This window comes from Pinus tabuliformis, chromosome X (assembly GCF_031772625.1).
Source record: "Pinus tabuliformis cultivar Carrire ecotype Pingquan chromosome X, CPIR1, whole genome shotgun sequence".
NCBI lineage: Eukaryota > Viridiplantae > Streptophyta > Pinopsida > Pinales > Pinaceae > Pinus > Pinus tabuliformis.
Genome location: NC_142308.1, coordinates 128,912,335 through 128,939,053, shown reverse-complemented (window position 1 = coordinate 128,939,053; position 26,719 = coordinate 128,912,335). Strand labels below are relative to the sequence as shown.

The 26,719-nt window shown below is 39.8% G+C and overlaps 1 protein-coding gene across 1 annotated transcript in view; it reads left to right on the top strand.

Annotated features, from left to right (window-relative positions):
• The first annotated feature begins 7,284 nt into the window (after positions 1 to 7,284).
• Positions 7,285 to 26,719, top strand: part of PAS2 (Protein-tyrosine phosphatase-like, PTPLA) — a 31,042-nt gene continuing 11,607 nt past the window's right edge. Inside the window, exons 1-5 of the mRNA XM_089446667.1 lie at positions 7,285 to 7,721; positions 7,866 to 7,977; positions 8,732 to 8,750; positions 8,866 to 8,954; positions 9,064 to 9,117. Coding sequence (XP_089302793.1) covers positions 7,651 to 7,721; positions 7,866 to 7,977; positions 8,732 to 8,750; positions 8,866 to 8,954; positions 9,064 to 9,117 — 345 coding nt within the window. The 5' untranslated portion in view covers positions 7,285 to 7,650. The remainder of the gene's footprint in view (positions 7,722 to 7,865; positions 7,978 to 8,731; positions 8,751 to 8,865; positions 8,955 to 9,063; positions 9,118 to 26,719) is intronic.

Here is a 26,719-nt window from a genome sequence, read left to right as displayed (position 1 = left end):
AACTGAAATCTAATTTGTTTGATGTGGTAAGAAAGCATGGCAAGATGTTTCACGAACCAAAGGGGTTTACCTCCCAAGAGAGGAATTCAACATGAGATACAGTTGCAGCAGGATGTTCCACTTCCAAACATTGGCATGTATCGCATGCCAATTATGGAGAGCATGGAAATCAAGAAGCAAATTCAAGAATTGTTGAACAAAGGTATCATACGCCCATCTACTTCGCCATGTGGTTCACCCATTGTTTTGGTACCAAAGAAGGATGGGACTTGGTGCATGTGTGTGGATTTTCGTGCACTGAACAAAATCATGGTAAAGAATCGTTATCCACTCTCAATAATTGATGATTTGCTTGATCAGTTGAAGTATGCAAAGTATTTCACTAAGTTATACTTATGAAGTGGTTATCATCAAGTTAGAATAGCTAAAGAGGACATTTGGAAAACCGCATTTAAAACTAAACAAGGATTGTATGAGTGGCTTGTTATGCCTTTCAGTCTTACAAATGCTCCAGCTACCTTTACGAAAGTAATGAATGATGTACTGAGACCATTTCTAGATGACTTTGTCATTGTGTACTTAGATGATATACTCGTATTTAGCAAATCCAAAGATGAACATGTCATGCATGTAAACAAAGTACTTGATGTCTTGAGAAAAGAACAATTGTTTTTAAAGATGTCGAAGTGTGAATTTGGCAAGATTTATTTAGTGTATTTGGGACACATTGTTGGAGGAGGTGAGCTGAAGATGGACCCCTCTAAAGTTGAGGTCATTCTGAATTGGCCCAAGCCCAATACAAATATAGAGGTAAGAATCTTTTTAGGGGCAACACAATATTGGAGAAAGTTTATTGCTAATTTTTCTTCCGTTGCATCTTCATTACATGCATTAACAAGTGTCAAGAAAGTCTTCCATTGGGGAGATGTATAACACAAAGCATTTGATGATTTGAAGAAAAAGATTAGTTCAGCACCGGTATTGCCTCTTCCAGATCTTAGATAGCCATTTGATATTCAAACAGATGATAGTGATTACGCCATGGGAGCAATTCTTATGCAACATGGTAAGCCCATTTCATTTCATTCTGAAATTTTTTATGGAGTTGTAACTAACTATCCCATTTATGACAAAGAACTTTACGCATTGGTAAAAAGTGTCAAAAAATGGAAACACTACTTGATGGTAAAGGAGACCATTATCCATACCGACCATCAACCATTGCAGTACTTACAGTCACAGTCAAAGTTGCAATAGTCATGACATTTCATATGGATGGGTTTTCTACAACAGTTTCATTTGGTTATCAGGTATAAAAAGGGAATCTACAATAAGGTAGTTGATATGCTCTCAAAGCCTGTTGTAAATTCATCTGTTATACTCAAGCATAATTTTGTTTTTCATGAAAGTTACATTGAACAATATGCATATGGTAGTGACTTTCAAGATGCGTATGCAAGTTTGAGCCAGGAAACCAAATTGAAGAGTTGGATTATCATGTACATAACAATTTGGTGTATCATTTGGGCAAGTTGTGTATTCCACAGGGAGAAAGAAACAACACCATAAAAGAGGTGCATAGTTCATTGATTACTGGATACTTTGGTGTAGGCAAGACAGTAGCGAATCTCCAAAGGTATAGTTATTGGCCATGCATGTTTGATAATGTTTCTCGTTTCATAAGCGGATGTTCTTTGTGTGCAACAAGTAAGCCTAGCAATAGGAAACTTGGTTTATACACTTCACTTCCGGTACCTTCATGTCCATGGGAGAGTATCTCAATGGATTTTGTAGGAGGTCTTCCATTGTCAAGGAAAGGTCATCATTATTTATATGTAGTTGTAGACAGGTTCAACAAGATGTGCATACTAACACCATGTAAAAATCAAATTACATCTGAACAAACAAGAGTATCTTTTCTTCCAAAACATTTGGGTTCATTTTGGTCTTCCTACTTCTATTGTAAGTGATTGAGATTCTCGATTTGTTGGGAATTTTTGGTCAAATTTGTGGGACATGATGGACACAAAGTTGAAAAGGAGTACAACCATTCATCCACAAACAGATGGACAAATCGAGGTGGTCAACAAAAAATCATTCATCTTCTTAGAGGATATTGCAGCAAACATCCTAAGTTGTGGGATGAACAATTGCATTACATACAACATGCATACAACAGGGCAAAGCATTCTTCCACAAACACATCACCATCTGAGGCATGTTTGGGGTACTTGCCAAGATCTCCATTGTACTTCATCTTTGAGAAAGATGTCGCCATCGATGGTCACAGTGACATCGATAAGGCAAGAAAGTTCATAGAGCAAATTTAGTTGATACATCATACAGTGCAAGAACAATTGGAAAAGAGTCAAAGCAGCTACAAGGCAAGGCATGACAAATACCAAGTCGATCACAAATTTCAAATTGGAGACGAAGTTTGGTTATATAATAGCAAAGAGAGACTTCAAGGGGAAGGTAAAAAGCTTAAGCTAATCCGTTATGGTCCTTTTAAAATTATGGAAAAGATTGGTAACAATGCATTTAAGCTTGATTTGCCTCCTTGTATGCAAATATACTCTATTGTTAATCTTGAGAATTTGAGATTGTTTGAGCCTCCTTTGATTGATGATCAAGGAGAGCATATTCAACTGCCATCAATAGATGATTTCTCTTTAGAATATCTTGATGAACTTCAACAGGATCTCATACTTGACAGGAGAACCAGGATTTCGAAAAGAGGGGATGTCGAATACCTTAGAGTGGGACTCAAGGGACAAAAGCCTTCTAAAGCCAAATGGTTGCAGATCGAGAAGGTGAGGGAGTTGTACCCTCACCTGCTAAACAATTGATAGCATCTTTTGGGGTCCAAAAGGCTTTTAGTGGGGAGGAATGATCAAGCGCTCAGTATTTAGCTCAAAATTCAAAGTTCTCAGGATGGCTCAAAACTTGAATGATCGCGTCCGTCTCAGAAAAACGATCCTAACACAACTTGTTTCACTGAAAACCAAGTTTGTATCAGGAAGTTATTGAGTTTTGTTTGCTTGGTTAAATATGCGAAATTTTGCAAAAAAATGCCTAGTCACTGCACAGTCAGCAGTCCGTACTGCTGACGTGGAAAGTGACTAGGGAGGGTCAACTTTGGTCAATGGATCAATTGGAGCTCGCCAAGTGTCACAATGTGATTGGTTGTAGCTTGGTGATGTGGCTGGTGTGTTGGCGTAGTTTCATTGGTTAATTATGGGCCAATGAGAGAATGCCACTTGGCAAGTCCGGAGGCTGCCACGTGGCACCTCCAAATGGTCGAGGAGGACTCAGGTGCAAAGGAACAAAGTTTTATGGAGGTGTCGGGGTTCGACCCTGCGACCTACGCTACACAGTCCACAAATCTTAATTGTCTACACTACCACATGGTTCTTAACCATATCACATTCCATGTATATTTAAACTATATTGTTTTTGGAGTGGGCGGTTAGGGGAGGCCAGCCCTCCCCATGTCAACACAAAACATAGTGGTTAAGGTTGTTGCAATTGCCCACAGCTCCAACACTGCGACAATTATCGCATCCATGTGAACACTCAACAGTTACCGTTATCGACGGCTCCAGCATGGACCACGACCCCAACAGTTAGCAAAGCATGTGAGTGCATTACTCCGACGGTTACGGTGGAGGTTAGTTTCCCGACGGACAATGCTAACAGACCACAACTGTGACATTTAATGCAGCATGTGACCTCCGCCTAAACCGCCAGCGGTTATGGAATAGTCAGCCACTAATCCAGTGCTAAACTGTGCTTATCCTAATTAATAAGGCTTATCCCTTAATTAAAGGCACTTAATATTAAACAACGATTAACGCTAATTAACTGCACTTAAGCACTAATTAAACGTGCTTTACAGTTGGTGGAGATTTTGGCGGATTTCGCCAAATCCGGAACCACCTCCAATTTTAGTGGGATTAACTGAAGTTTTCCAGATTTGGAGGAGGATTTGTAGGGAAAAATTGTTTGAGCCATAACTGGAGCATTTTTCGACCAAATTGAGCTCAGGAAAAGGTGTTCCTAGCTAATTTCGACATTCTGAACACATTGGTGCAGGTATCAGGAGCAGTAGAGCTTTGTAAACAACATTTTTCCATATTGAGCTAATACAAAGGCCCAAGCCATGGAAGCTAGACCAAGGAGATGTAGCCCAGGAGGGATGAACTCCTTCATCAAAACATTGTGTTAAAGTGTTCAATTGATGGTTTGTTATACTTTTTATTGTTGTTGTTCAACATTGTTCTTTTAAACTATTTTGCTCATGAATGTCACATTAAACTTGATGAAATTTACCAGTTTAGAATCACCAAACAACCTAAGGAAGCCTATGCATAGGACACAATGAACAAGCATGTGTTTGTAAATATGTAATTGAAATTAGCACAACAAAACTAACATTCAATAATAGATAAATGAAAATCACTACATGCAAGGAGACAATAAATCACTTGGTGTTGATGGCGTTTAATAACTCTTTCTCAAATGTAATCTATTGCCTATACAGGGGCGTCCTGACTGTCAACAAGAAGGAAACAATAATCACTGTGTAAACCTGACCTATTTCCTAGTTTATTGAAACTATTATCTAAGGAGCTAAGTTGACTCAAAGCTTGACTCACTCTTTCAGTAAACCGAACTGACCAGCTCCTCCGAGTCTACCTTTGCTCCGAGTGCAGTTTTGTGTCAGAAGCATAATTGACCTGCAATTCAAATATGAGTCTGATTGACTATTGGAATCTTACGCTCACAGTTTGCTATGTATAAAATGGACAGAAAACTAGTATTGCGTCATTGTATTTTTGTAATATATAGTTTGGTATATGCACTTTGGAGCAAGTTGTCATGGAAATTTGTAATTATATAAAGAAGTTTAATGTTATTTTAATGTCTTGTATGATGTTCCAAGGCTAAATCAATTCCTACTCCTATCCCTCTCTATAACACTTCATGAGTTAAATTCAATTACTTTACTATAAGCAACCGATGCAAAGAGCGGGCAATTTCTATGGCCAATTGTCTGATATAATGTAAATGTAATGGTTTACCTGGGGTAGCTCAAGTGGCAGTGTCCATGGAAATGAACTCTCATCGAACTAGAAGTCTTGGGTTCAAATCTCGTGCTACCCTCCCTCCATGGCGGGGTGAATAATGGACATGTAAACACGAAAATTGGAGAGTCCTACCAAGTTTGCAAAAAAAATATTATATTGTAAATGAAATGATATCTATTTTTCCTAATGAGTGGGTGCACAATTCCAATTTCCGAAATTGACTATGGGGAAGTTGTTGCTACACTTCAAAGACATTTAATAACAAATGTGAGACAATTGATGCGACATCACACAAATGATGTAGCTCTGGAATTCGAACAATCGACCTGTCAACCACCTCACATGGCACCCAATTCAACTTTACCTCACGCTTTCATCCACCTCTGATATGTCGACCCAACTTCGGATGAGAGTCTCCTGGCTCACTCCTTCCTCATAGACTAAAACTTGCTCTGACATGATTTTGAAAGAATACACCTTCAGTGCCATTGTCTGTCTCAAAGTATAACACAAAAACAAAGCCAATTTTTTCTCCAAATATAGCACAAAAGCAGGGCTAATACTAATAATTATATGACTACAGTCCAAGGGATGTTGCTGCACTTTCCCCTTCTCACGAGTCCATTGACAAATGGTAATAGATTTATCACGAATCAAATGCTGCAAAAATACTCTGTAAATAGTTACCTGTTAGTATTGAAAGATAGAGTGCAACATGTAGCTACAATTACCAACAAAGCCTAGCAGACAAACAACAACGAGGAATATGACCCATGCATTGCTAGTCTGTATATAACCTTATTTATACAAAATTCCAATAAGTTACATAAATTAAAAATTATTGTTTTCCTCTTTAAATTGCCCCTTCGAATCGAGTAGAGTTGAGGCAGTGTGGCCTAAGGCGGTTCTGACTATAGCGATGAGGTGGTCGCTGTCCCTTTGAATCTGAATAAGCTGAGGCAGTGCTGCGGTGAGGCACTATAGGAGGTGGAGGCAGTGCGGTGATGAAATAATTAATCTATCTAATAGAATCTATAAGCCGAACCTTTAGGATTTTCCATGGTTATGATTGTTAGGGTAATCTGCAACGAATATTTTAAAACATATACAAATCACAATGTTCTCAAATTACAAAATCATATTAATATTGGCACCCAATTTCCCACTATAACATTCACATGTTTGAGAATTATGATTTGTTGAAAAAGTTCAATTGTTTTAGGTGAATTTTTCCTAAACTTTGACTTTCATAATGATATGCGATATGATAATTATAAAATCATTATTAGCACTATTTATTTGAATTCAGAATCGCAAATGATAAAGCCCAGGTTAAACACATACCCTGCAGAAAGTTGACACCCCACTGTTATGTAGAAAATTGAACTAAAGGCGCTGAACCACAGGAACACTATAATTGGCGGGAGAAGACGCCACCGATGTCTAGAAAACCGATGCCAAGTCACTGCTATGTAGAAAGCCAAACCCAAGACCCTCAACCTCGCGAACAACACAACACGAACATAATTGCAAAAATCGGCTTGAACTCAAGACACATGCAGGAACATTGCAGTGCAGGGACAAGGGCTCAATGAACACAAAGGAAATTGAAAGCGGAAGTTTGGCAAACACCAAGGCAATTGAATGAGAAAGACTCGAGATTTGATAACGATTAGAAGTTTATTTGCTAGCTATCATTAGATATCACTGCCTAGTAAAAGTGATATAATAATCCAAATAAATCTATCTTAACTTAAGTTTTACATTTAAAAAATATTTACATCTTGAAATATATAATCCATCCTAACACGGTGTAGATTTAAAATTAAAATAAACTTATAATATTTTACCAATTAAAAGTTCAAAAAAAATATTAAAAGAGAGTCCATTGCTGTGCAGCTTTCGTTGTATGATTTAAAAGTTAAATTGGAATTATTTGAATGAAAATATTAAAGGAGAGTCCATTGCTGTGCAGCTTTCGTTGTATGGTTTAAAAGTTAAATTGGAATTATTTAGTTATATCTCAAAGGGCACAAACTGTATTTTTAAAATTAATCTAGGAGGGAACAGACGTCAACATTCAATGTTGGAAGATTAATTGCCGTCCATAAGCACGTGGGTGCAGCAGTTAAAAAAACCCATTGTAAACTATAGTTATAGTAAAGATATCCATAAACATAAATGAATCTCTACTCGTGGTATGCTGCAGCAGGTGGTTTGTTAAACAACATTCACAGATGCCACAAAGATCCATAAATATTTATGAATGCATATGCCTTTCTTGTAATACCCAGCAGGTGGGTAGTTGACCTATCTGATGCAATATGTAGGGAGAAGAGAGGGGGAATTAATGGAGCATTCACGCAAAGCCTGGACTCGGGACCACCGTTCCTCTTCTGCACTAAAATCTCTCATCTACCCCTTTGCTGTATTCTCGCCGATCATTTTAAAGTCCAAAGCAAAACAGAAGGATCTCATTTTCACCACTACATGGTCCTCTTAAACCATTGCATCCATACTTTGGTAAAACAGGGCTAAAGTCTGAATCTTGGAAGCAGCAATGGCGGGTTTCTTTTCAGATCTCAGGCGCCTGTATCTCGCGGTCTATAACTGGGTGGTTTTCTTTGGCTGGTAAGCACCTCTTTCCTGCTATTCCAGGCTACAGAACTGACCATTTTTAATTTGAAATTGGCCCCCCTCCTAGTTTGATCAATTTCATCTAGACTGGGTTTATATGGTCAAAACATGGATGACTGACATGGTTTGTATGTACAGGGTGCAAGTTTTGTATTTCGCTGTAAAGACATTGAGAGAGTCTAGTCCTGCTGCAGTTTACGATGCAGTTGAAAAACCGTTGCAGTTAGCACAATCAGCAGCTATTTTAGAAGTGAGGCACTCTTGGTATCAATAATCTATGATTGATTTCTTTCTGTTTTATTGGGTCTGGGGGTTTTGAAATGGCTCTTTGTTACTTTGTCAAGCAAGTTGTTGCCTCGGACTTGTACCTGCCGTTGGCTTTGGCCTAGACCATTGAGATATACTGTCTAGGACGAACACCCAAGCTCAGTAAGCATAAGGCTATAATTGGCTGCAATAACACGGCAGCCTGTTCTGAGTGGAATAAACCTAAGCGCAGTTAACACTGTAATTGACTGCATTAACCCAGCAGCATGTTCTCAGGGGAATTGAACCCGGATATCTGTGAAACAAGCTTACTTGACCACAACCCATGACAACATATTTGATTTTAACAAGCAAAGGTAGTTTATGGGTGACCAGTGGGATGTGTATGATTTGCTTGCATTAACCCAGCAGCATGTTATCAGGGAAATTGAACCCGGATATCTTTGAAAATAGCTTGCTTGACCACAACCCATGATAAAATATTTAATTTGAAAATAGTTTATGGGTCATCAGTGGGTTATGTTTGATTTGAGCAAGCAAAAATAGATTATGGCTGAATGGTTTTTTGTTTTTATTTGAGCAAGCAAAGGTAGGTTATGGATATTTTACCACTTCTGTTTTTAAAAATAAGTTATGTATAATTCACCACTTCCTCTTTTTTTTCAGACTGACCGTCAAATCACTAACTTTTGTGTATGTTGTATGTTATGGGCGTGCAAATCTTTGGCTTTCCAAAGATTTTCCATGGTCTGGTAGGTGAGTTATCGGTCATTTAAAATACTCTAATTTAGAAGGTGAAATGTTCGTAGAAAGCTAATCTACCTATCAATATATATATATATTTGATTTCTGTCTCTCTTGCTGCTTGCAGGGCTTGTAAGATCTCCTGTCTCAGCAACACTGCCCCAGATAGGTTCAAGGCTGTTTGTTACCTGGGGGATCCTACACAGTTTCCCAGAGGTCTGCACCTACTTGAGGAGAGAAAGTTTAGGGCAGCGTTTGTATAAGCATTTCAATTGGTTGGTTGAGTTTTTATTATTATTCTTAAGATTTGTTTTATTCTTTGCAGGTTAGGAGTCATTGGCTCGTTAGCAGTTTAGTGATTAGTTGGTCGTTGACCGAGGTATGTATTCCGTTTCTACCAGTTGTTTCTGCCTAATGTCTTATGCTGTTAAGAAAAATACACCCCTGCAAAATATTGAGTTTAGTGTGGGGTGCTAACAAATTCATCGCCTTCTTTCTACTTTAGTTTATGCAACGTGTTTTCATACATATCCCAGATAATGGGTGAATTTGTCAACTTAAACGTTGGAACGAATAAATAATGTGCGCAGTTACATCCCAAAACCATATGAATAATTCAAGTGGCTGCGAAAACTTACATATTTCGACCTAGACTTCGACAGTGAAAGTAGGTGTTAGATATGGTGACAAAACAAACAGGTCTGTGGATATTTTTTCTTTCCAACTTGAATATGGATACTCTTTCAAGTCCTTCAAGAGATTGACTTGAATTGTTTGACAGAGGGTTATATATCTCTTACAATCTTGTGTGAAGCAAATTTGCCTGTGGGTTGTGCTAAGCAATCTGAAAATGATTTGAATTGGATTAGTAAGCCAGGGAACTCAATCCATATGAGACAGTAAAGCTCTGATGATTTTTTAACAGAAAAATCCTCCACCCACCGAGAGAACACTAAGGTGTGTTTCTATAGATCTAGGGGCTGCATTGCAATGCTTACATGTAGACATTATTGTATCTAAAGTTAAACATAGACAAAAAGTCATTCCTAAAGTTGTGAATACTCTTGGGAAGGGGTTGAGGGTGGCAGCCACCTATGCGGGATAAAAATTGTCCCATGGGGTGTCTGGGCTCAACTGAGCCTTGCACAATCCTGGTGACAACATCCCATAGGCAGGGAGATCGTTCTTCCATCCAACATTGGGGCTAGCCCCAGCCCAGACTTAACCTGGTTGGGAAAAAGAAGAAGAAGAAGAGGTTGTGAATACCCTTTATCTGCCAAACTGAAAGGCTCCCAAATCTCCCTTACGTTTGTCCTTATTATATTTTCAAGTGGATTTCTTCATATGAAGTTCCTAAGCAGTGCATGCTGCTAAGATAAGATCAAATGGCTTGGTGTATATTGATAGAAATCTTAATACGAGGGTCAGACTCTAGCCAAGAGGATTACCATGTTGTACATCTTGGGAACAAACTTCCTTGCCTTTTTTGGTGGTGCCATGCTTGACTCTGGATTCTAGTACCTTATGAATAGTCCTGCACAATTAAAAATCCAAGGCCCCCATTCGAATATTTCTTCTTTGTTCTTATCCAACTAAAAATCTCTATGGAATAGCCTTTCGTGCAAATGATGATTCATAAGGCTTCTTGGAATCTCTAGCTGTGAAGGTTCAACATTTTTGCACAAAGGTTAATACTCCTATATAACCACAATGCCCTTCCAAATAATCACCAACAGATTAAATTGCCATAAACATGTGTGCCAATGAGGGGTGCACTTTGATAAAATGTTGTACCATTTAAATGAAAGATGTTCTCCCTAGTAAAAGTTAAAACCCCACCATGATAACAAGACATAAAGCCCAACATAAGGTGCACCACCATGAAGGGATTATTGAATCAAAAATCATCTTCTAGTATTAGGAAGGCTAGATCACTATCAAATCATATGTAGTACCCCCTTTTCTAACTCATGTTAGATTTCTAATACTCAACAACTAATTTGAACAATATTCTGAGATGCAAAAACTAGAAGTTGAATTGCGAAATACATCGATAAAAAACACTGAGTATTTGAATGAAATTGCAGTGGAAAATAAATTCATGAAAACATATGCACACAAATAACAAAACACCAGAAATACCCAAGAAACCCCAACTAGGGAAACCCTGCTATTTTTTTGTTTTTATTGATGTGCTCATAAGAGTCTTAGTAATTAATTACAAAGCACCTGGGATAATTCTCTTCCAACTCTTTGTTCCTCAATGCAATATCATGTACACTCTAGACTAATTTGGCATCTCTCTTCACAGGTTGTACCAATTGTACACGCTGAACTGCCTCCTTGCACAAGCTATCTCGGCCTCCTCAAGTGATGCGCTCTGGCTCTCCTTGATCTTATGCACTTATCTAGAACTATTTTCCTGAGCTCAAAGCACACAAATTCTTGCTACTACATAATCATATGTTTCACCAAGTCCGCGCCCTTCTCTATATAGAGTCGCACTGCTCTTCAACTCAAGCGAATTGGTTCCTTGAACCCAAGTCGAGTTGCGTCACTAAACTCAAGTCTAATTGACATCTTGAAGTTAAGCGAATTGGCCTCTTGAACTCGAGTCAAATTTTCTCACTGAACTGAAGTCAAATTGAGATAAAATTTCCATGCATGCTGAGCTCGATTTACTATTTTTGACAATAGGAAAATTAGAAAATTTGCCTAAGCCAACACTCAAAGAAAGTAAGATTGCGCCTTAGCTTCACATGCAGGCTCTTTTCCCAAATTTAGTTCACTTATAAATATAACAAAGTGCTTCCTTCTCTAACTTCAATTAACACTCCCTCTTAGAGAGGCAGGTGTTCTGTACTACACCCATTTTGTCTCTGAAGTAGATGGATTTGCTTCTTGGCAATGCCTTGGGGTCAAGATATCTATTGTTTGCTCCTCTGTAAGTACGTACCAAAGTGTGACTTTAACCCTTTGAACACAATCTCTGATATGGTGGTACTTGATCTCAATGTGTTTGGAGTGGTCATGAAACACTGGATTTTTAGAGAGCTTGATGCAACTCTAATTATCACAGTTTATGATTTTCGGCTCCAACCTCTGACCAAACAACTCGACAAGTAGTTTCCTTAACCAAATAGCCTCATAAGTTGCCAAGCTGACACCCATATACTCGATCTTAGTTGAGCTCAGTGCCACTGATCTTTGCTTCCTACTAAACCAGGAAACAACTACTGACCCAACACTGAAAACACAACTTGAAGTGCTCTTCCTGTCTGTTGAACCCCTTGCTTAATCTACATGCGTGAATCCCTGAAGACTCACTCCATCAATGTGCCTGTACAACAATCCATAATCTACTGTTCCACTAAGATACCTTAACACGTGCTTAGCAATGACCCAATGCACTATGGTTGACTCAACCATGAACTAGTGCAACTGGTTAGCTACAAAGCAAATGTATGGTTGCGTGTTCACAAGATACATCAAAGACCCTATGAGCTATCTGTATAGAGTGGCATCCACTTGCTCACCTCTCGTGGCATCTATCCTCCAATTTGTGACTAGAGGTGTGGTCATGGGCCTGCAATCCTGCATGTGGAACCTCTTGAGAATCTCGTGTGTATTTGCCCTATCCCAAGAATATATGTCCATCACCCTGCCATACCTCCAACTTAAGGAAATAGTGCATCAACCTTATATCCTTCATCTCAAACTCCTTTGCAAGATCTGTTATCGGGAAATCTAGTGTCTATGCAGAGCTGCTAGTCCCACTAAGACGGGTAGCTATCTTAGAAACAATCAGATTAAAGTTACTTTCGTTTTCCTTTATGAGAAGTAGATAGGAGAGGATCAAAGAATACGAACCTCGATCTTTCGCTCGGTTCTTTGCTTGTCCCTTCTCCTCACCGACAGGTCTTCGTCGCTTCTCCCTTGACCACTTCGCTTCAAAGAGTACCTGTAAAGTCAAAGCAGCATAATAACTTCAAAGTGCAGAGATCTACAATCATAAACAATATAGGACCAGATATATATTGACCACACAAATGCATATACAATCAGACATACAAGAATGTGGAGGAAAACTTGAATAGCTTTATTGATATAAAGATTAGAAGAGATGATTACAACCCATTGATCTAACCCAGCATCATCCTCCCAGCATGAAAGCCCTTCTTCACCTCATGAAAAGCTTAGATCACCCAACACTATGATATTCCACCAAGAAACCAACAACACTTCCTTACAATATACAAAATTCCAGCCTCTGGATCTCTGTGATAAGGGATCCATATATAGATGATTGCAGGGGGGTGAGTCAGCTTCTGGGATTTTGATTAGTGTCCTCTCTTTGATAGTTCTTGATTCCACTTGGAGATTGATGATCTCTTACTCATCCCTGGGCGAATTCAGAGAGGCAAGTGTCACAGGAGAAGTTTCTGGAAGATTCCATGACGATCCACCTTGCAAATTGTCTCTGCCATTTGTCTACTCTCGCCCATCGCACCCTACAGAAGGGCTTTCCAGTATGCATCGCACCCTTTACACTGAGCAGGTGAGATGCATCGCACCCTCTGCACTGGGCAGTCTATATGGTCCAGCTTTGACCAGTTCTGAGCAGTTTTCTGTGGAGAACTTCTGGGAGATGATGTAATCAGCTGACCTTGTTCCTTTAGGGTGTGAAGCAACACTTTTAGGGACTTAGGAGCCCTTGGTTTATGGACATGTATGATTGGGGTTGTAGTGCCCAAAAATGTCTATAACAGTTGCCCCCTAAAGCATGAGGTCGTTAATATTTTGATGTCGGGTGAAATGCTTTATCATGAGGATCTGAAGTTTTTTCGAGCTGGAAGGTGACTTGTAATAAGATACAATACAATACATTATTTTCATAATATTTTTCATGATCTAGCTGAGGCGGGCATTCCCATGCTCAGCTTTATAAATTCATTTTCATGTACATAAGACAGACAACCATTTGTATGGCAGACTGATGATTCTGATAGAGTCATCATCCTTTGATTCGGATGATCATCTGTGCAGCAATGATGTACGTTTGATGTCTTTATTTTCCTGAATATATCGCAGCCCAGATGGATGAAACTAGCTTCGGGGTCTTCAAACTCGTCCAATCTTCACTTGGAGTACAAGTCGATCCATGTGAAAGATGTTCTGGAGTCGAACTTGGAAAGACATTGCCTAATTACCAGCCAATGATGTAAGCTGTTAACAGGCGCGAGAGGAATCACCGATAATGATGATGACCCTCAAGGTACTACAATACAATTCGCGTGATGTGAAAAAGGGACTTGGTGTCGAACACCACGCAAAATCTTTCGGTCGAAGGCCATTGATGTAAACTTGTCGCCGGAAGTGAGAAACTTGCCATTGAGGCATGCAAGCTTCAAAGTACTGAAAGGGTTGTTCCTAAGTCGACTTCTTGGATAATGAGCTGATGTCGACAAGAAGTGACCCGTCGTAGGAGGGCCTTAATGAATCCCACATCTACGACACAGAATAGAGTAAATGATTTTTGAGGTGAAAACGATCTGATGGTACAGGGTTCAGGGTGGCGGTCATGAAAGAATGGAGCGTGAATGTATTGTAGCGGATGAGACGGGAATTCTCTGAGCGACTTCTCTTGAACATACCGGTGACACTGACATGGATTGGTAGCGTTAACCCCAAATATGGATGGTGCGATGGACCGATGGTGACATGACCGGTGAACGGAATAACCTAACCCGACTTGGACGTGGAGTGAAAGTGTCATGTTCAAGAGCGACTTTGCTACCAATAAAGTTTCTTCAAGTTTTCTTCCCAATTTTTCCCCAGTCATTGCTGACCAGTACCTCTTTATTTTTATCAAGCTTGAGGAGGATAACATATGCTTGTTCTATAATTTGCCCTTCGGGCAAACCTGTTGCTATGTTTTAACGAGCCTAGCGATAGTGAATCTCGTTCTGGTCTGTATGGACAAGTTTGTCGCTATTGGTTTTAACGAGTTTAACGACAAAGATAACTCGGTCCTTTTCAATTTTAGAGAGTCTGAAAGGGACGTAAAGGAAACTCCAATAATCCTTTTTCGTCATATAATCCCTTAAGTCCGAAAAAGTATAAAATAATACGAAAGGGATGAATTTTCGATAATTTTAACGAGCCGAACAAAACAAGCGCTCGATCTTTTTGTGTAATAATCCCTCAGGTCCAAAAAGATTAAAATCTAGAGGAGGGATAGCACTCCTGGTAGCTTTAACGAGCTGGAGAGGCCAACTGCTCGGCAATCTTTTCATATTTTACGAGTCAGACGAAAAGAGCTTAAAGGAGACTCGTTTTTTGAGGAACGAGTGATAATTTCAGGTAGCAGCTGATTCCAGGTAAGGTTTGGAATTTTCCAATCACGGCAGTGTCACAAGGATGGCTAACAGGATCACTCTTTGCAGCTGTTCCTCAAAAGGGGTAAACAATCAAATGGAGGTGAATGATCGGCTAAAACAGAGTGGAGGTGATGATGAGAACACGACCAAGGCTCAAAAGTTGATGATAATGCATTCACAATGGTTATTTACCGGAAATTGGTTCATTTTTTAATGAGCTTAAACTCTGGGGAAAACATTTGCTCATTGCTTAGGTTTAATTTTTAACGAGCTTGAACTTCACATAAAAACTGCTCGTGCCAGTCGTATAATAAGGATGTCTCATCGATAGATTCCATTTTTATGGAGCTTGCACCTTTCGAAGCTATGCTCCGCTGCCTCTCGTATGCAAGCTAGGAACGACCAACTACCAAGGTTAGGTAGGAAAATTTTTCCTTTACTTTGCTGGTGCCATCTGGCCCCTGCGAAGACGAACGGTCGACTCGACCACTCACCCGACTTAGGCAGTTGAAGTCAGCGGAACCATAGAGTTAGCGTTATGTTGGTCGCTTTTCACTTGCTCACAAAAGGTTTGCATGCCCCTAGGTATAGTGAAGTAAAGTTTCTAGGTTACCATTTAGAAGTTCTCGCGTTCGCAAGATAGTTTCCATCCACACAGCAGATAGAAACACTTCCTTGGCTTAGTCCATTTGGACAAAGGCTCCAATCACCTAACCTTGACGAAGGAATCTTATCCCGGTCTAATCCCATTGTCCTATACGGACAGGTGTCGGACCAGTCATATATCCTTCGCGGAAACTTACCCTATACCCAGAGTTTCCCTGCCAAAGCAGACCAGGGTGCATGCCCCTTGGGTTTCAGTCATGTCCCCCCGAATTACTCGCGTTCTTCAGGTGGACGGACCGGAGATTGATGAGACATCCCTTGCGTGAAAAGACCATTTAGGGATGGCATTTGACTATTAGCTATGTGTGAGCCGGGGAACGAAAGCTGGTCTACGAGCTGGACCATTCGGCCTTCATGCGGAAAACACATTACTCTAAAGAGTGAGGAGACAGTGGCTCCCATGCTATAAATATAGTCGCACCCAAGGAGTAGATTATAATCCAGAGGTCCTTGGACTACCATTACGTTCATATGAACGATTTTCCTTCTCAACGTTATAGGTATATTGGGAAGGATCCCTAATGGTCGACTGGTTCCTTTGTCGAAGCCTCTAACACACAACTATTCCCCTACTGGGTACTTGACTTGCCCTACCTCTTGCTTGATCCTGCTCCTCCTTCCTTGCGCACTGAAGCCCCTATTTCCTTGCGCACAAGGAGCTTGTTGACACCTAATCCGAAAGGATTGTCAGTTATGCATTTGCGCAAACCAAGAGACCTTGGAATTGGAATCCCAAGAGTCTCTCCACTCATGTATAAATTCATGATATGGCTAATGCAATAAACAAGTTCATTCATGGGGTTAATCTTGGTCTGACGTGGTATCAAAGGCAACCCCTATTTTTAGTTTTCTGCTCCTTGTAACTCCACTCTCACTTGACAGGAAAACTGTCTTTGATTCCTTGCGCTATGCACTGATTGCTTTGTCAATTATCTGTCTCAAACCTTCACATTTGATTTCTTCGAATTTCCTTGCTCGTTGTCCCTCTTCGGATTTTCCTGTCATTTTTTTCATACCTGCACTGTTCGTGGGACATCATTCTGCTCACGAATATTTCATCCTCATTGTTATCTTGGCAAGCAATTTGTGAAGTTCATTCGTGAAGTTCTCTTTATTGCCTTGTGCTTGGCCGCAATATCCCTCTGCTACACCCTCTCCCCGTAACAAATTTCATGCCTAGACTGGATTAGAAGTTTGATGTTGCATCGTTTGGTACGTTGATGGCACATTGGGAATGTTGTTGAGCGGTGGTTTGAAGACTGTGCTGAGGAGAGGAGAATGACATGGCGCTCTTGCCGTGGAAGACATGCATAATCGTGGTGCCTCCACGTAGCGTAACCATGGTGCCTCCACGCAACATCGAACTACGGACCGTTGTGCAGCGTAACTGTGGTGCCTCAGTCGTTGGGAAGCCAAGCGAAGCGAAGGGAGCATTGTAAGTCTTGGCGTTGTAGTATATAATATCTTGCTGCCTAGAGCCCGTGCGTTGATATATCTCCTGGTGCGTGGTGTGCTGGTCATTGAAGTGTTGAATGTTGCATTTAAAAAAAGGGTCGTTGCATTATAAAAGTCGATTGGTGATAGCCCACATGAATATTGATGGACCCTTAACCATGGTACATTTTCCTTTGTGCATTAAAGCTGTTTGAGGGCCGTACGTTTTGATATGCAAAGAGTTAATTTGGTTTGATGCGAATTGATTTTTTTTGATGCTCATGAAAGATGTATGTTACATGGTGGTTCATGATATGTATGTGTGGAGATTAGGGCATATAGAGTCATTGAGTTTTTAAAGGTGTTTTTAAAGAAGGTGCATTCATATAGCTGACTGGCTAGGAAGGCTTGGTTGGAAAAGCAATAAGCCCATTTTTGGCGGCAACTGGTTAAATGGGTGAAACCGGGGGGAGACCCGACGAATTGAGGGAGGGCCGTGTATGAATTGGATTCTCTTTGCGACTAGGGGATGGATGGATATGGTGAATGAATACCTACTTGGAAGCTTTTGTGGCCGTCCGAGAGTGATACTTCGATATCCAAATCCTCAAAGAGTGCTTGATTCTAGGGTTTGAGTTCATAGCGCCTTTGATTCGCTGTTGTATAGTGCTTTAGTAACGTAGATGGGATGGAGTCAGAATATATAAGATTTCTTGTGCATACATCGAGATTTCTTTCTTCCAGCCTAGCTCAATAGTTTATAATTCATATGAATTATGTGAGAGGATTTGAATGTGAATGGTATTAAAGACAATAGCATATGTATGGAGGTATATTGATGATTTTTTGAAGACATATTTTGGGCCCAATTTAGAATTATATAATGCATTCACTCATTTCCATAGTGGGAGTAGTTCTCACTGGCAAAGAGAACTATCCTAAATGGTCCCGAAAAATAAAAACACCCTCATTTTCAATGAGTTGTGGAAAGGGATTTGTGAAGGAGAATGAGACAATGTACCTGAAAAGCCCACTTCAGATAAGGAGCTTGCCATTTGGGAAAACAAGAACAATGAGGCCTATGCCTTGATTGTAGCGTCAGTAAATGAAGAGGTGAGTCGACATATTTCGCCATTTTCAAATGCCTTCGAAGCTTTAAATAAGTTGAAGGAATTGTATGACTCAAACTCTGAACTTGAAGTTGTTCAATTGACGATTAAGTTTTTCAGAAGTAAGATCCATTATGCATGACATAAAAGCCACTGGTGTTGAAATAGATATTCCTCTCATAGCTTATGTTAAGGCATATATCCCACCTATTCACATTATCTTGAGTCATTGCAAGAAAGCAACAGCCTTAAGGAGATTACCTTTGACTCCCTTGAAAAGAAGTTTGTTGAGAGAGAGAAGGATTTTGGGAAGAAGACAACTCCTCAGTCTTCTAAAGAAGCTGTGTGCCTTGCACAAAAGGAGAAGAATCATGCACAAGATTCTTCTAGAGGAAGAGGTGGCCGAAGAGGAAGAGGAAGGAGGAATTTTAGAGGCAGGGGGGACAGACAGTTCCAAGGAGAAAAGTCTGATCTTCATTGCATACGATGCAATAGAGATGGACATGATGCTTCTACATGTAAGTTGCCTTGGGACAGAATTGAGCAGGGAAGAAATGAAGGAAAAGCTAAAACAACTGACGAGGGGAAAGGTAAAGCACTTGAATCCGCTCACTATGTTGTGGCACATTGCAACAATAGAGTAATTGAAGACTTACTCAATGCTTCACTTCCTTCATGGAAGGATGATTGGTTGCTTGGTCAGGAGCAACTTGCCGCATGACTTTCAGGAGAGATTTCTTTGAATAATTCACTTATAATGTTGATGGAGCAGTAAACTTTGCGAACAAGTCAAAACTCAAGCAATCAGGGCTTGTCACCATCAGGCAAACTGTCTGGTCTTCCAGACTTTCTTCTACATGATGTTCTATACCTCTTGGAGCTGAGGAGAGACTTGTTGTTTTTGGTCCACATCCCGCTAGCAAGGACACTCCATTCACATATTTGATGGCAAGGTTGGGGTCGGAAAAGCATCAGATCACTCAATTGTCATGACAGGGATAGAAGAAGAAAGACTTCTGAAGCTGCAAGGAACCTTTGCTCGTGCACAAAACTTCTCATACAGTTCTCACTATGCTGAAGGTACATTTCCATACGTCTTTTATGGCATGCTAGATTTAGACACTTGAACTATGACAACCTTCGTTTGTTGAAGAAAAATGGTGTTACTGGTTTGCCTACTATTCCTAGGAAACTTAAGCAATGTGATGCTTGTATTCTAGGAAAGCACATCAAACAGTGTTTTCATGATTCTCATTCCAGAGCACATAGAAAACTTGAACTCGTTCATTCTGATTTGTGTGGCCCAATGCCTGTTCCTTCTGCAAATGGTAATAAGTATATTATGACATTTATTGATGACTACACAATAATGTGTTGGGTTTATTTATTGAAGAACAAATCTGAAACTTATGAAACATTAAAGAACTTTCATGCATGGATTGAAAATGATGCATAGGGTTTATTTATTGAAGAACAAATCTGAAACTTTTGAACATTCAAAAACTTTCATGCATGGATTGAAAATGATGCACAATCTCATATTGGCTTTATTCACACTGATAATGGAAAAGAATACACTTCAAATGAATTTGAAAACTATCTTTGCCAACATGGGATCAAACATCAAACAACTGTGCCCTATAATCCCCAACAGAATGGTGCAACTGAAAGAATGAACAGGGCAATCTTAAATATGGTACGTTCCATGATGCTTTTCAAGAATGTTAAGCTGATGTTTTGGGTTGATGCATTTTTATGTGCTGTATCTATAAAGAATAGGTGTCCATCTAATGCTATAAAAAACAAGACTCCCTATGAAATGTGGTATGGCCACATTCATTCGGTGAGGCATCTCAGGGTTTTTGGTTCCACCTGTTATGTCTTGATACCTAAGGAACAGAGAAACAAACTCGGTGCAAGGAGTCTTCACTCGGTGAGAGAAAGCCTTCACTGGCTAATGCACAAGCCAAAAGACCTTTACTCGCTACTTTTTCAACACTTGTTGCTGTGGGGGAGGAAAAACAACTAAAATTAAATTGTTTGCAACCTTTATCAATGTCACACAATGGCTTGTCAAACTATCACCAATCTTTGCGCGCTGTCTTCTCAGATATGTGACATGAAATACTTGGTGGTGGATCCAATTGATGTAGTTGTGACGTAACACTTGTTGATCCACAAGGTGGTATATGATAAGTAACATTTATTCCTTTGAAAGAACCCCCCCACCCCTTTATTTGTTCACGTTGATAGCTAAGTTGGTCTACGAGTCTACCAACTAGTTTTATTGCTGCTTCATGTGGAACCATTCTACATTACATCATAGAAGGTGAACCTGAGCTTGGATTCAGTTGATGATGGCTTCCAATAATAGATCTTTGGCCTTAGATCCTTTACGCATATACCTTAATATCACTTGTGAGTCTCCAAAAACCATTAGACAATTGGGGTGAAGGGATTTGACTAAGGAGATGCCTTTGAAGAGAGCGTATGCTTTTGTTGAGTTATTGGTTTGCATATCTAGTTTCCATGCAAATTGGCCTTTGATTGTTACTCTGGGGCGAAAAATAGTCGCCCTCCCCTGTTACCTGCTTCATTTGGATTGGCTTTCGAGGCTCCTTAAAAAAACAAGACATAAGAATCTTTTGAAGTCCACCATTTGGAGAACTTCTCTGTTCCTAGCTGAAGCCGCCAACATGATTTTGGAGGAATTTTGGTGAGTTTCTTTATCATGGTAGTGCTTGGATCAATAGTAGTCCACCATGCTTGTTCTGATTCATCCAATTGAGGATTTGCTAGACATGAGGTAGTGGGAAAGAAGAATTCTTTGAGAGCAAATGGAGTTTTTTGGCTACACGATCAGGGAGGTAAATGACTTGCTTGAAAAATGATTTATTCTTAGCAAGCCAAATCCTCCAGAGCAAGAATTTCGGAGTAGGCATCCTAAGAAATTTGAAACTTGGCTTATGATCAAAGGAACCAGAGTATGTTTATGCCAATTTACAAACATATCTCGCCATGTAATAGGAGTTATTCGAGGACATATATTTTTGAAAAGGAATTCCCATACCTGTTTGGTAGAAGAGCATTCCAAAAAAGATGCTTTGCAGTTTCCAAAGAGGCAAGGCGGAGCTCACATCTGGAGGGACCAAGAATTTCTCTTCTTACAAGCTTGTCAACTGTAAGATTCCTTCCCTGAGCTAGGATCCAACAAAAAAAAAGTTTATTTTTCGGGGGGCCATTCTTAGCCCAAATTATTTTCCAGAGAATGACCTTAACTGGGATGTTTTGCTGCTCTAATTGCTAGGCCTATCCTTGCTTAACTGAATAATCCCGTGAACCCCAACACGATTGTCTTGCTTGTGGATAGATTTTGGTGAGCAGCTTGATAATGAGGATTTGAGGATGGAAATTAGAGAGGATATCATCCTTGGATAGAGACCAAACTTCCAACCAATCCATAGGCCGTCTAAATCCCGTGAAGAGGCATCCATAAGAGAAGTTTTCCCAATCTGTGCAACCATTGTCTTAGAGAAAAATTTTGTCCTTCAATGCTAACAAAAATAGTGTGAATATTCATTAAGCCTTGATCTTTTAAGGGGCTACGAAGGAATTTCCAACTAAAGGTGGATGTTCTATAATGTTATCTGCCCACAAGTTGACATGTCTACCATTACCAGGTTTCCAAGATAATTTTGCATTGAAGATGAGGAGTGTTGCTTTCAGAGCTTTCCATATTAGAGACCCTGCTTTATCTTGGATGGGAAAATCGAGATATCTCTTTGTTGAAACTCGCAGCTCAGGGAGAAATTCCTTCCTTTGGGAAGTCTTCCTCGCCCTCTGGAGACCCTACTAGCCCTTCGAAGAATTTAATTTGCACGAGGAAAAATATTATTTTTGATGTGAAACCCACATCCACACAAAGGTACAAGTCGGCTCGGGCAAGGAAATTCGACCTCATTAACCACATAAATACACCACATGTCACATCACTTGGAGGCATCATCACACATTCATATCTTCTCTTGATTGGTTCGATTAGCTCTGAAATTGTTGGTCTAAGTTCACACGTGTGAAGGAGAGAGCCACTTCTATTTTGACAAATGTTGACTTTCTGTTTGGGACTGTTTTGACCAATGTTGACTTTGGAGCTTTTGACTTTGTTTGACGAGTTGACTGGGATCTCAACTGAATATTTTTAGACCATTTTGACCAACATTATCCAAAATTCCAAGCTAGGGTTTTCGCAGGTCAAAGTTTGACTTTGACTAGATTTGAAGACAAAATTTGAGGGTTGATTTGACCAAGTTTGATTGAAGGAAGGAGGTCGCATATTTTGACTAGTTGGCTGAACTATTTGGGAGGTGATTTGATTGTTGACCTAGTCCAGTTAAGGCTGCGTTGATTGTTGTTGACTTAGACCAAAATTTGCAGATTTGACTTTTGACTAGATTTGACTATATTGCTCACATTGGTTTGGATATTGGATTGTTGACTTGGTTGGTCAAGGGTTTAACCCTTTAACTCATTGTCTATTTACTTGGATTATGTATCTCTCTGTTGAACATTTGATGACAATCTAATAGAAGAAGAATGTGGAAAGGGTTTTCCCCCTTGTGTGGTTTTCCCCTGGTTTTTGACCAAACTCCTATGTCTCTATTGTTCTTGGCTGTCTTCTATTGTGCATTTGGGTTACTATTCTATCCACAATTGCTTATTGTTATTCGGAGATTGAAATTATTGGATAAAGTGATTACTATTGAAAGAAGAAACTGATTAAGTGATTGTTACAACATAGAACATTGGAAAATTAACATGGCATCACAGTTGAGGTGAAGACAAGCCCAAAGATACTAGAGCAATCACCCTTGAAGGATTTTGATTTGAAGGAGCTTATTTGACTTGGTCAAGATGTCTACCTCTTACTTCAAGATTGAGGAGGAGTTGAATGACTCATCTAACTATGTTGTTTGGAGAACAAAGTTGGATGTGACTTCAGATGAGAATGATGTCTTGGAATATGTGGAAGGAAAGTTACTTTAGCCTACTAAAAATGCTTTTGCTGCTGCCAACTCGAAGTACAAGAAAGGTGAGGTCAAAGCAAAGAAAATTATTATTGATTCTTTGAGAGATCATTTGATTACTTATATTGCAAAGTTGAAGAAGTCTAAGAAAATATATGATAAGTTGGTTGGGATGTATGAAGTCAACAACTTGAGCCACATTCTTTCGTTGAAGAATCAACTTAAGGACATTAAGATGAACAAGGGAGAAACTATGCATTCATTCTTCATGAGAATATCCCAACTCAAGGATCAATTCTTATCTGCTAGAGAAGTTACATATGATAGAGAGTTGGTACTCATTGCACTTGGAGGTCTTCCTCTGATTTGGGAGACATTCATTACTACCATAAGCAACTATGACATGTTTCCTTCATTTGATGAGCTCGTTGGCTAGTGTACTCAAGAAGAGACCAGGATGATTTATAGAGGGAGAATTCAGATTCATGAAGAAGGAGAACCCTCTACATTTGTTGCTCAAGCTAAGAAGAAGAAAGGAAGAGGAGGTCCATTTAATTCAAGGAAGTCTGCTCCAACATCCAAGGAGTCTAATAGGAGATTTAAAAGGGATCTAACAAAAGTTGAATGCTACAACTGCCACAAGCATGGTCACTATGCTCGAGATTGTCTGGAAAAGAGAAGTGCTCCAAGGTCAAATTACAATCGTGGCTACAATAACAAGAAGTTCAATGATGGAAGAAGAAGAGATGCTCTTGGTGATCATGATGAAGGCCACCTTCCTTAAAAGAGATCAAGGAACACAAGGTATGATAATAATGTAGCTACCACTCGATTTGAATATTTTCTTATTTCCGCTCTTTCTAGTTCCTCTTCTCTGAATTCATTTGATAGCTAGTTGGTAGATAGTGGGGCCTCTAAACACTTCATTGGTTATCGTGAAGTCCCCTCAAACCTGGTTGAGAGGGAGACAAATTTGAAGATCGTTCTTGGGGATAATTCTGCTTATCTTGTGAAGGGCTTTGTTTCTGTTTCATTTCACTTGGGTTATGGTGAAACTATACATCTACAGGATGTTATATATGTGTCGGGATTGAAAAAGAATATAGTGTCTTTATTTGCCTTGGAGGACAAAGGAATGAAGTTGCTTTTCGAAATGGAAAGGTCCTTACCTGGCCTATGCAATCTTGCTTGAGGGATGTCTTCACGTTGGGATCAAGAATCGAAGGCCTATGGAAGACCAATCCGAGTATTGGTTCATGATAGTAATCATTAGTGTGAACTGTGGCATCGAAGATTAGCTCACCTTCACTATGATGCCTTGCCTAAGGTGAGGAAGATGGTTTCTAGAATGCTTAAGGTTCAAACAAGTCATGATGGAGTATGTTTGGGATGTGCTAGTGGAAAGAAGTCGAAGGGACCATTCCCTTCTAGCAGGAATAGGATGAGTTTCATTCTACAATTTATACATTGTGATATACGTGGACCCATGCGAGTGACATCTCTTGTTGGATGCCTGTACTATATAATCTTTGTGGATGACTACTCTCACAAGACATGGATATTCTTCTTGAAGCACAAGGACAAGGCATTTGATATGTTCAAGGACTTCAAGGCATTGATAGAAAATGAAATAGGGAAGAGAATCAAAGTCTTTAGGTCTGATAATGGTGGAGAATTCGCTTCAAATGAGTTCATTGAATTTTGTGACAAAGCAACAATCAAGAAGGAGACTATTGTACCTTACAACCCTCAACAAAATGGAGTAGCTGAAAGGAAGAACAAGACCATTATGGAAGCTGCTCAAGCCATATTGCATGATCAAAAGTTGTCAAAGTTTCTATGGGGTGAAGTTGCTAATACTGTAGTCTATGTTCAAAACATGATTCCTCATCAAACATTGGGTGACAGGAGTCCTGAAAAAGTTTTCATAGGTGTAAGGCTTGATGTTGGACATTTGAGGATCTTTGGTTGTCTCGTATACTTTCATGTGCCGAAGGACAAAAGGAACAAGTTGGAAGCTTCAAGAAAGAAAGGTACATTTGTTGGATATTGTGAAAATTCTAAAGCTTATAGAATATATGTGCTTAGTCAAAGGAATATAGAGTTTAGTAGGGATGTGACATTTGATGAAGATGCTGCCCTTGGGAAAGCAAGGGACACTCCTCCCCTTGCTAATGTTGAAAGGAAGGATGATGTTATGGATACACAAGAAGGTCCTTCTATGCTTGGACCTGAGACTGAACTTGCTGATGACCCTTGGAACTTATGGACCCCTTGGATCCCCCTCCGTGTGATCCTCCTACCAAGAAGAGGCCATTATGGCTTCGTGACACTTTACATGATGTTAAGAAACACGCTACTGCAAGAGGTACCTTCAGGGAAAGTAAGAAGCCATGCCGATACCAGAGATATGTTGTAGCTATGAGCAACATGATAGGCTAAACCACACACTTTTGAAGAAGCAGTGAAAGAGCAGGTATGGAAGGATGCTATCGCCGAAGAGTATGAATCAATCATGAAGAATGATGTATGGGAAGTGGTTCTGAGACCTGAAGGAAAGTCTGTTGTGACTTCAAAATGGTTGTAGAAGGTTAAGTGTGGTGTGGATGGAAGTATCGAGAAATATAGGTCGGGATTCGTGGCTCAAGGTTTCTCCCAAAAAGAGGGAGAAAACTATGATGACATATTTGCACTAGTTGCCTGCTATACTACTATTCGATCTATTGTTTCCCTTATTGCTAGCCAGGGATGGACTCTTCACTAGATGGATGTGAAGACTGCATTTCTACATGGCTTTCTTCAGAAAGAAGTATATGTTGAGCAACCGTAGGGTTTTGATGAGCATGATAGGAAGACACATGTATGCAAGGTGAAGAAAGCTCTCTATGGATTGAAGTAGGTCCCTAGGGCTTGGTATGCCCACATTTATAGCTATTTGATGAAGCTTGGATTCACAAGGAGTAGTGTTGACCCAAACCTCTACTTCAAAGTCATCCAAGGTATGCCCTTGATTTTGGTATTATATGTTGATGATTGTTCTTGACAGGTGGAGATCTTCTTATTTTCTCAGGTGCAAGAGGGAGTTGGCTTCTGAATTGGAGATGAAAGACCTTGGATTGATGCACTACTTCTTGGGCTTAGAGGTGCGACAAAGACCTGCTGAGATTTTCCTCTCAAGGGAAATAGGTTGTTAAGCTGTTGGAAAGATTTGGAATGGGAGAATGCAAGTCCATGGCCACACCGATGGAAATGAACTTCAAGAAGTTATGTGGTGAAGTTGTGGGAGTCGATCTGGCAAATCCCTTTGAGTACTGACAGTTGATTGGGACATGATGTTCCTTGTGAACACTCGACCAAACATATGTTTT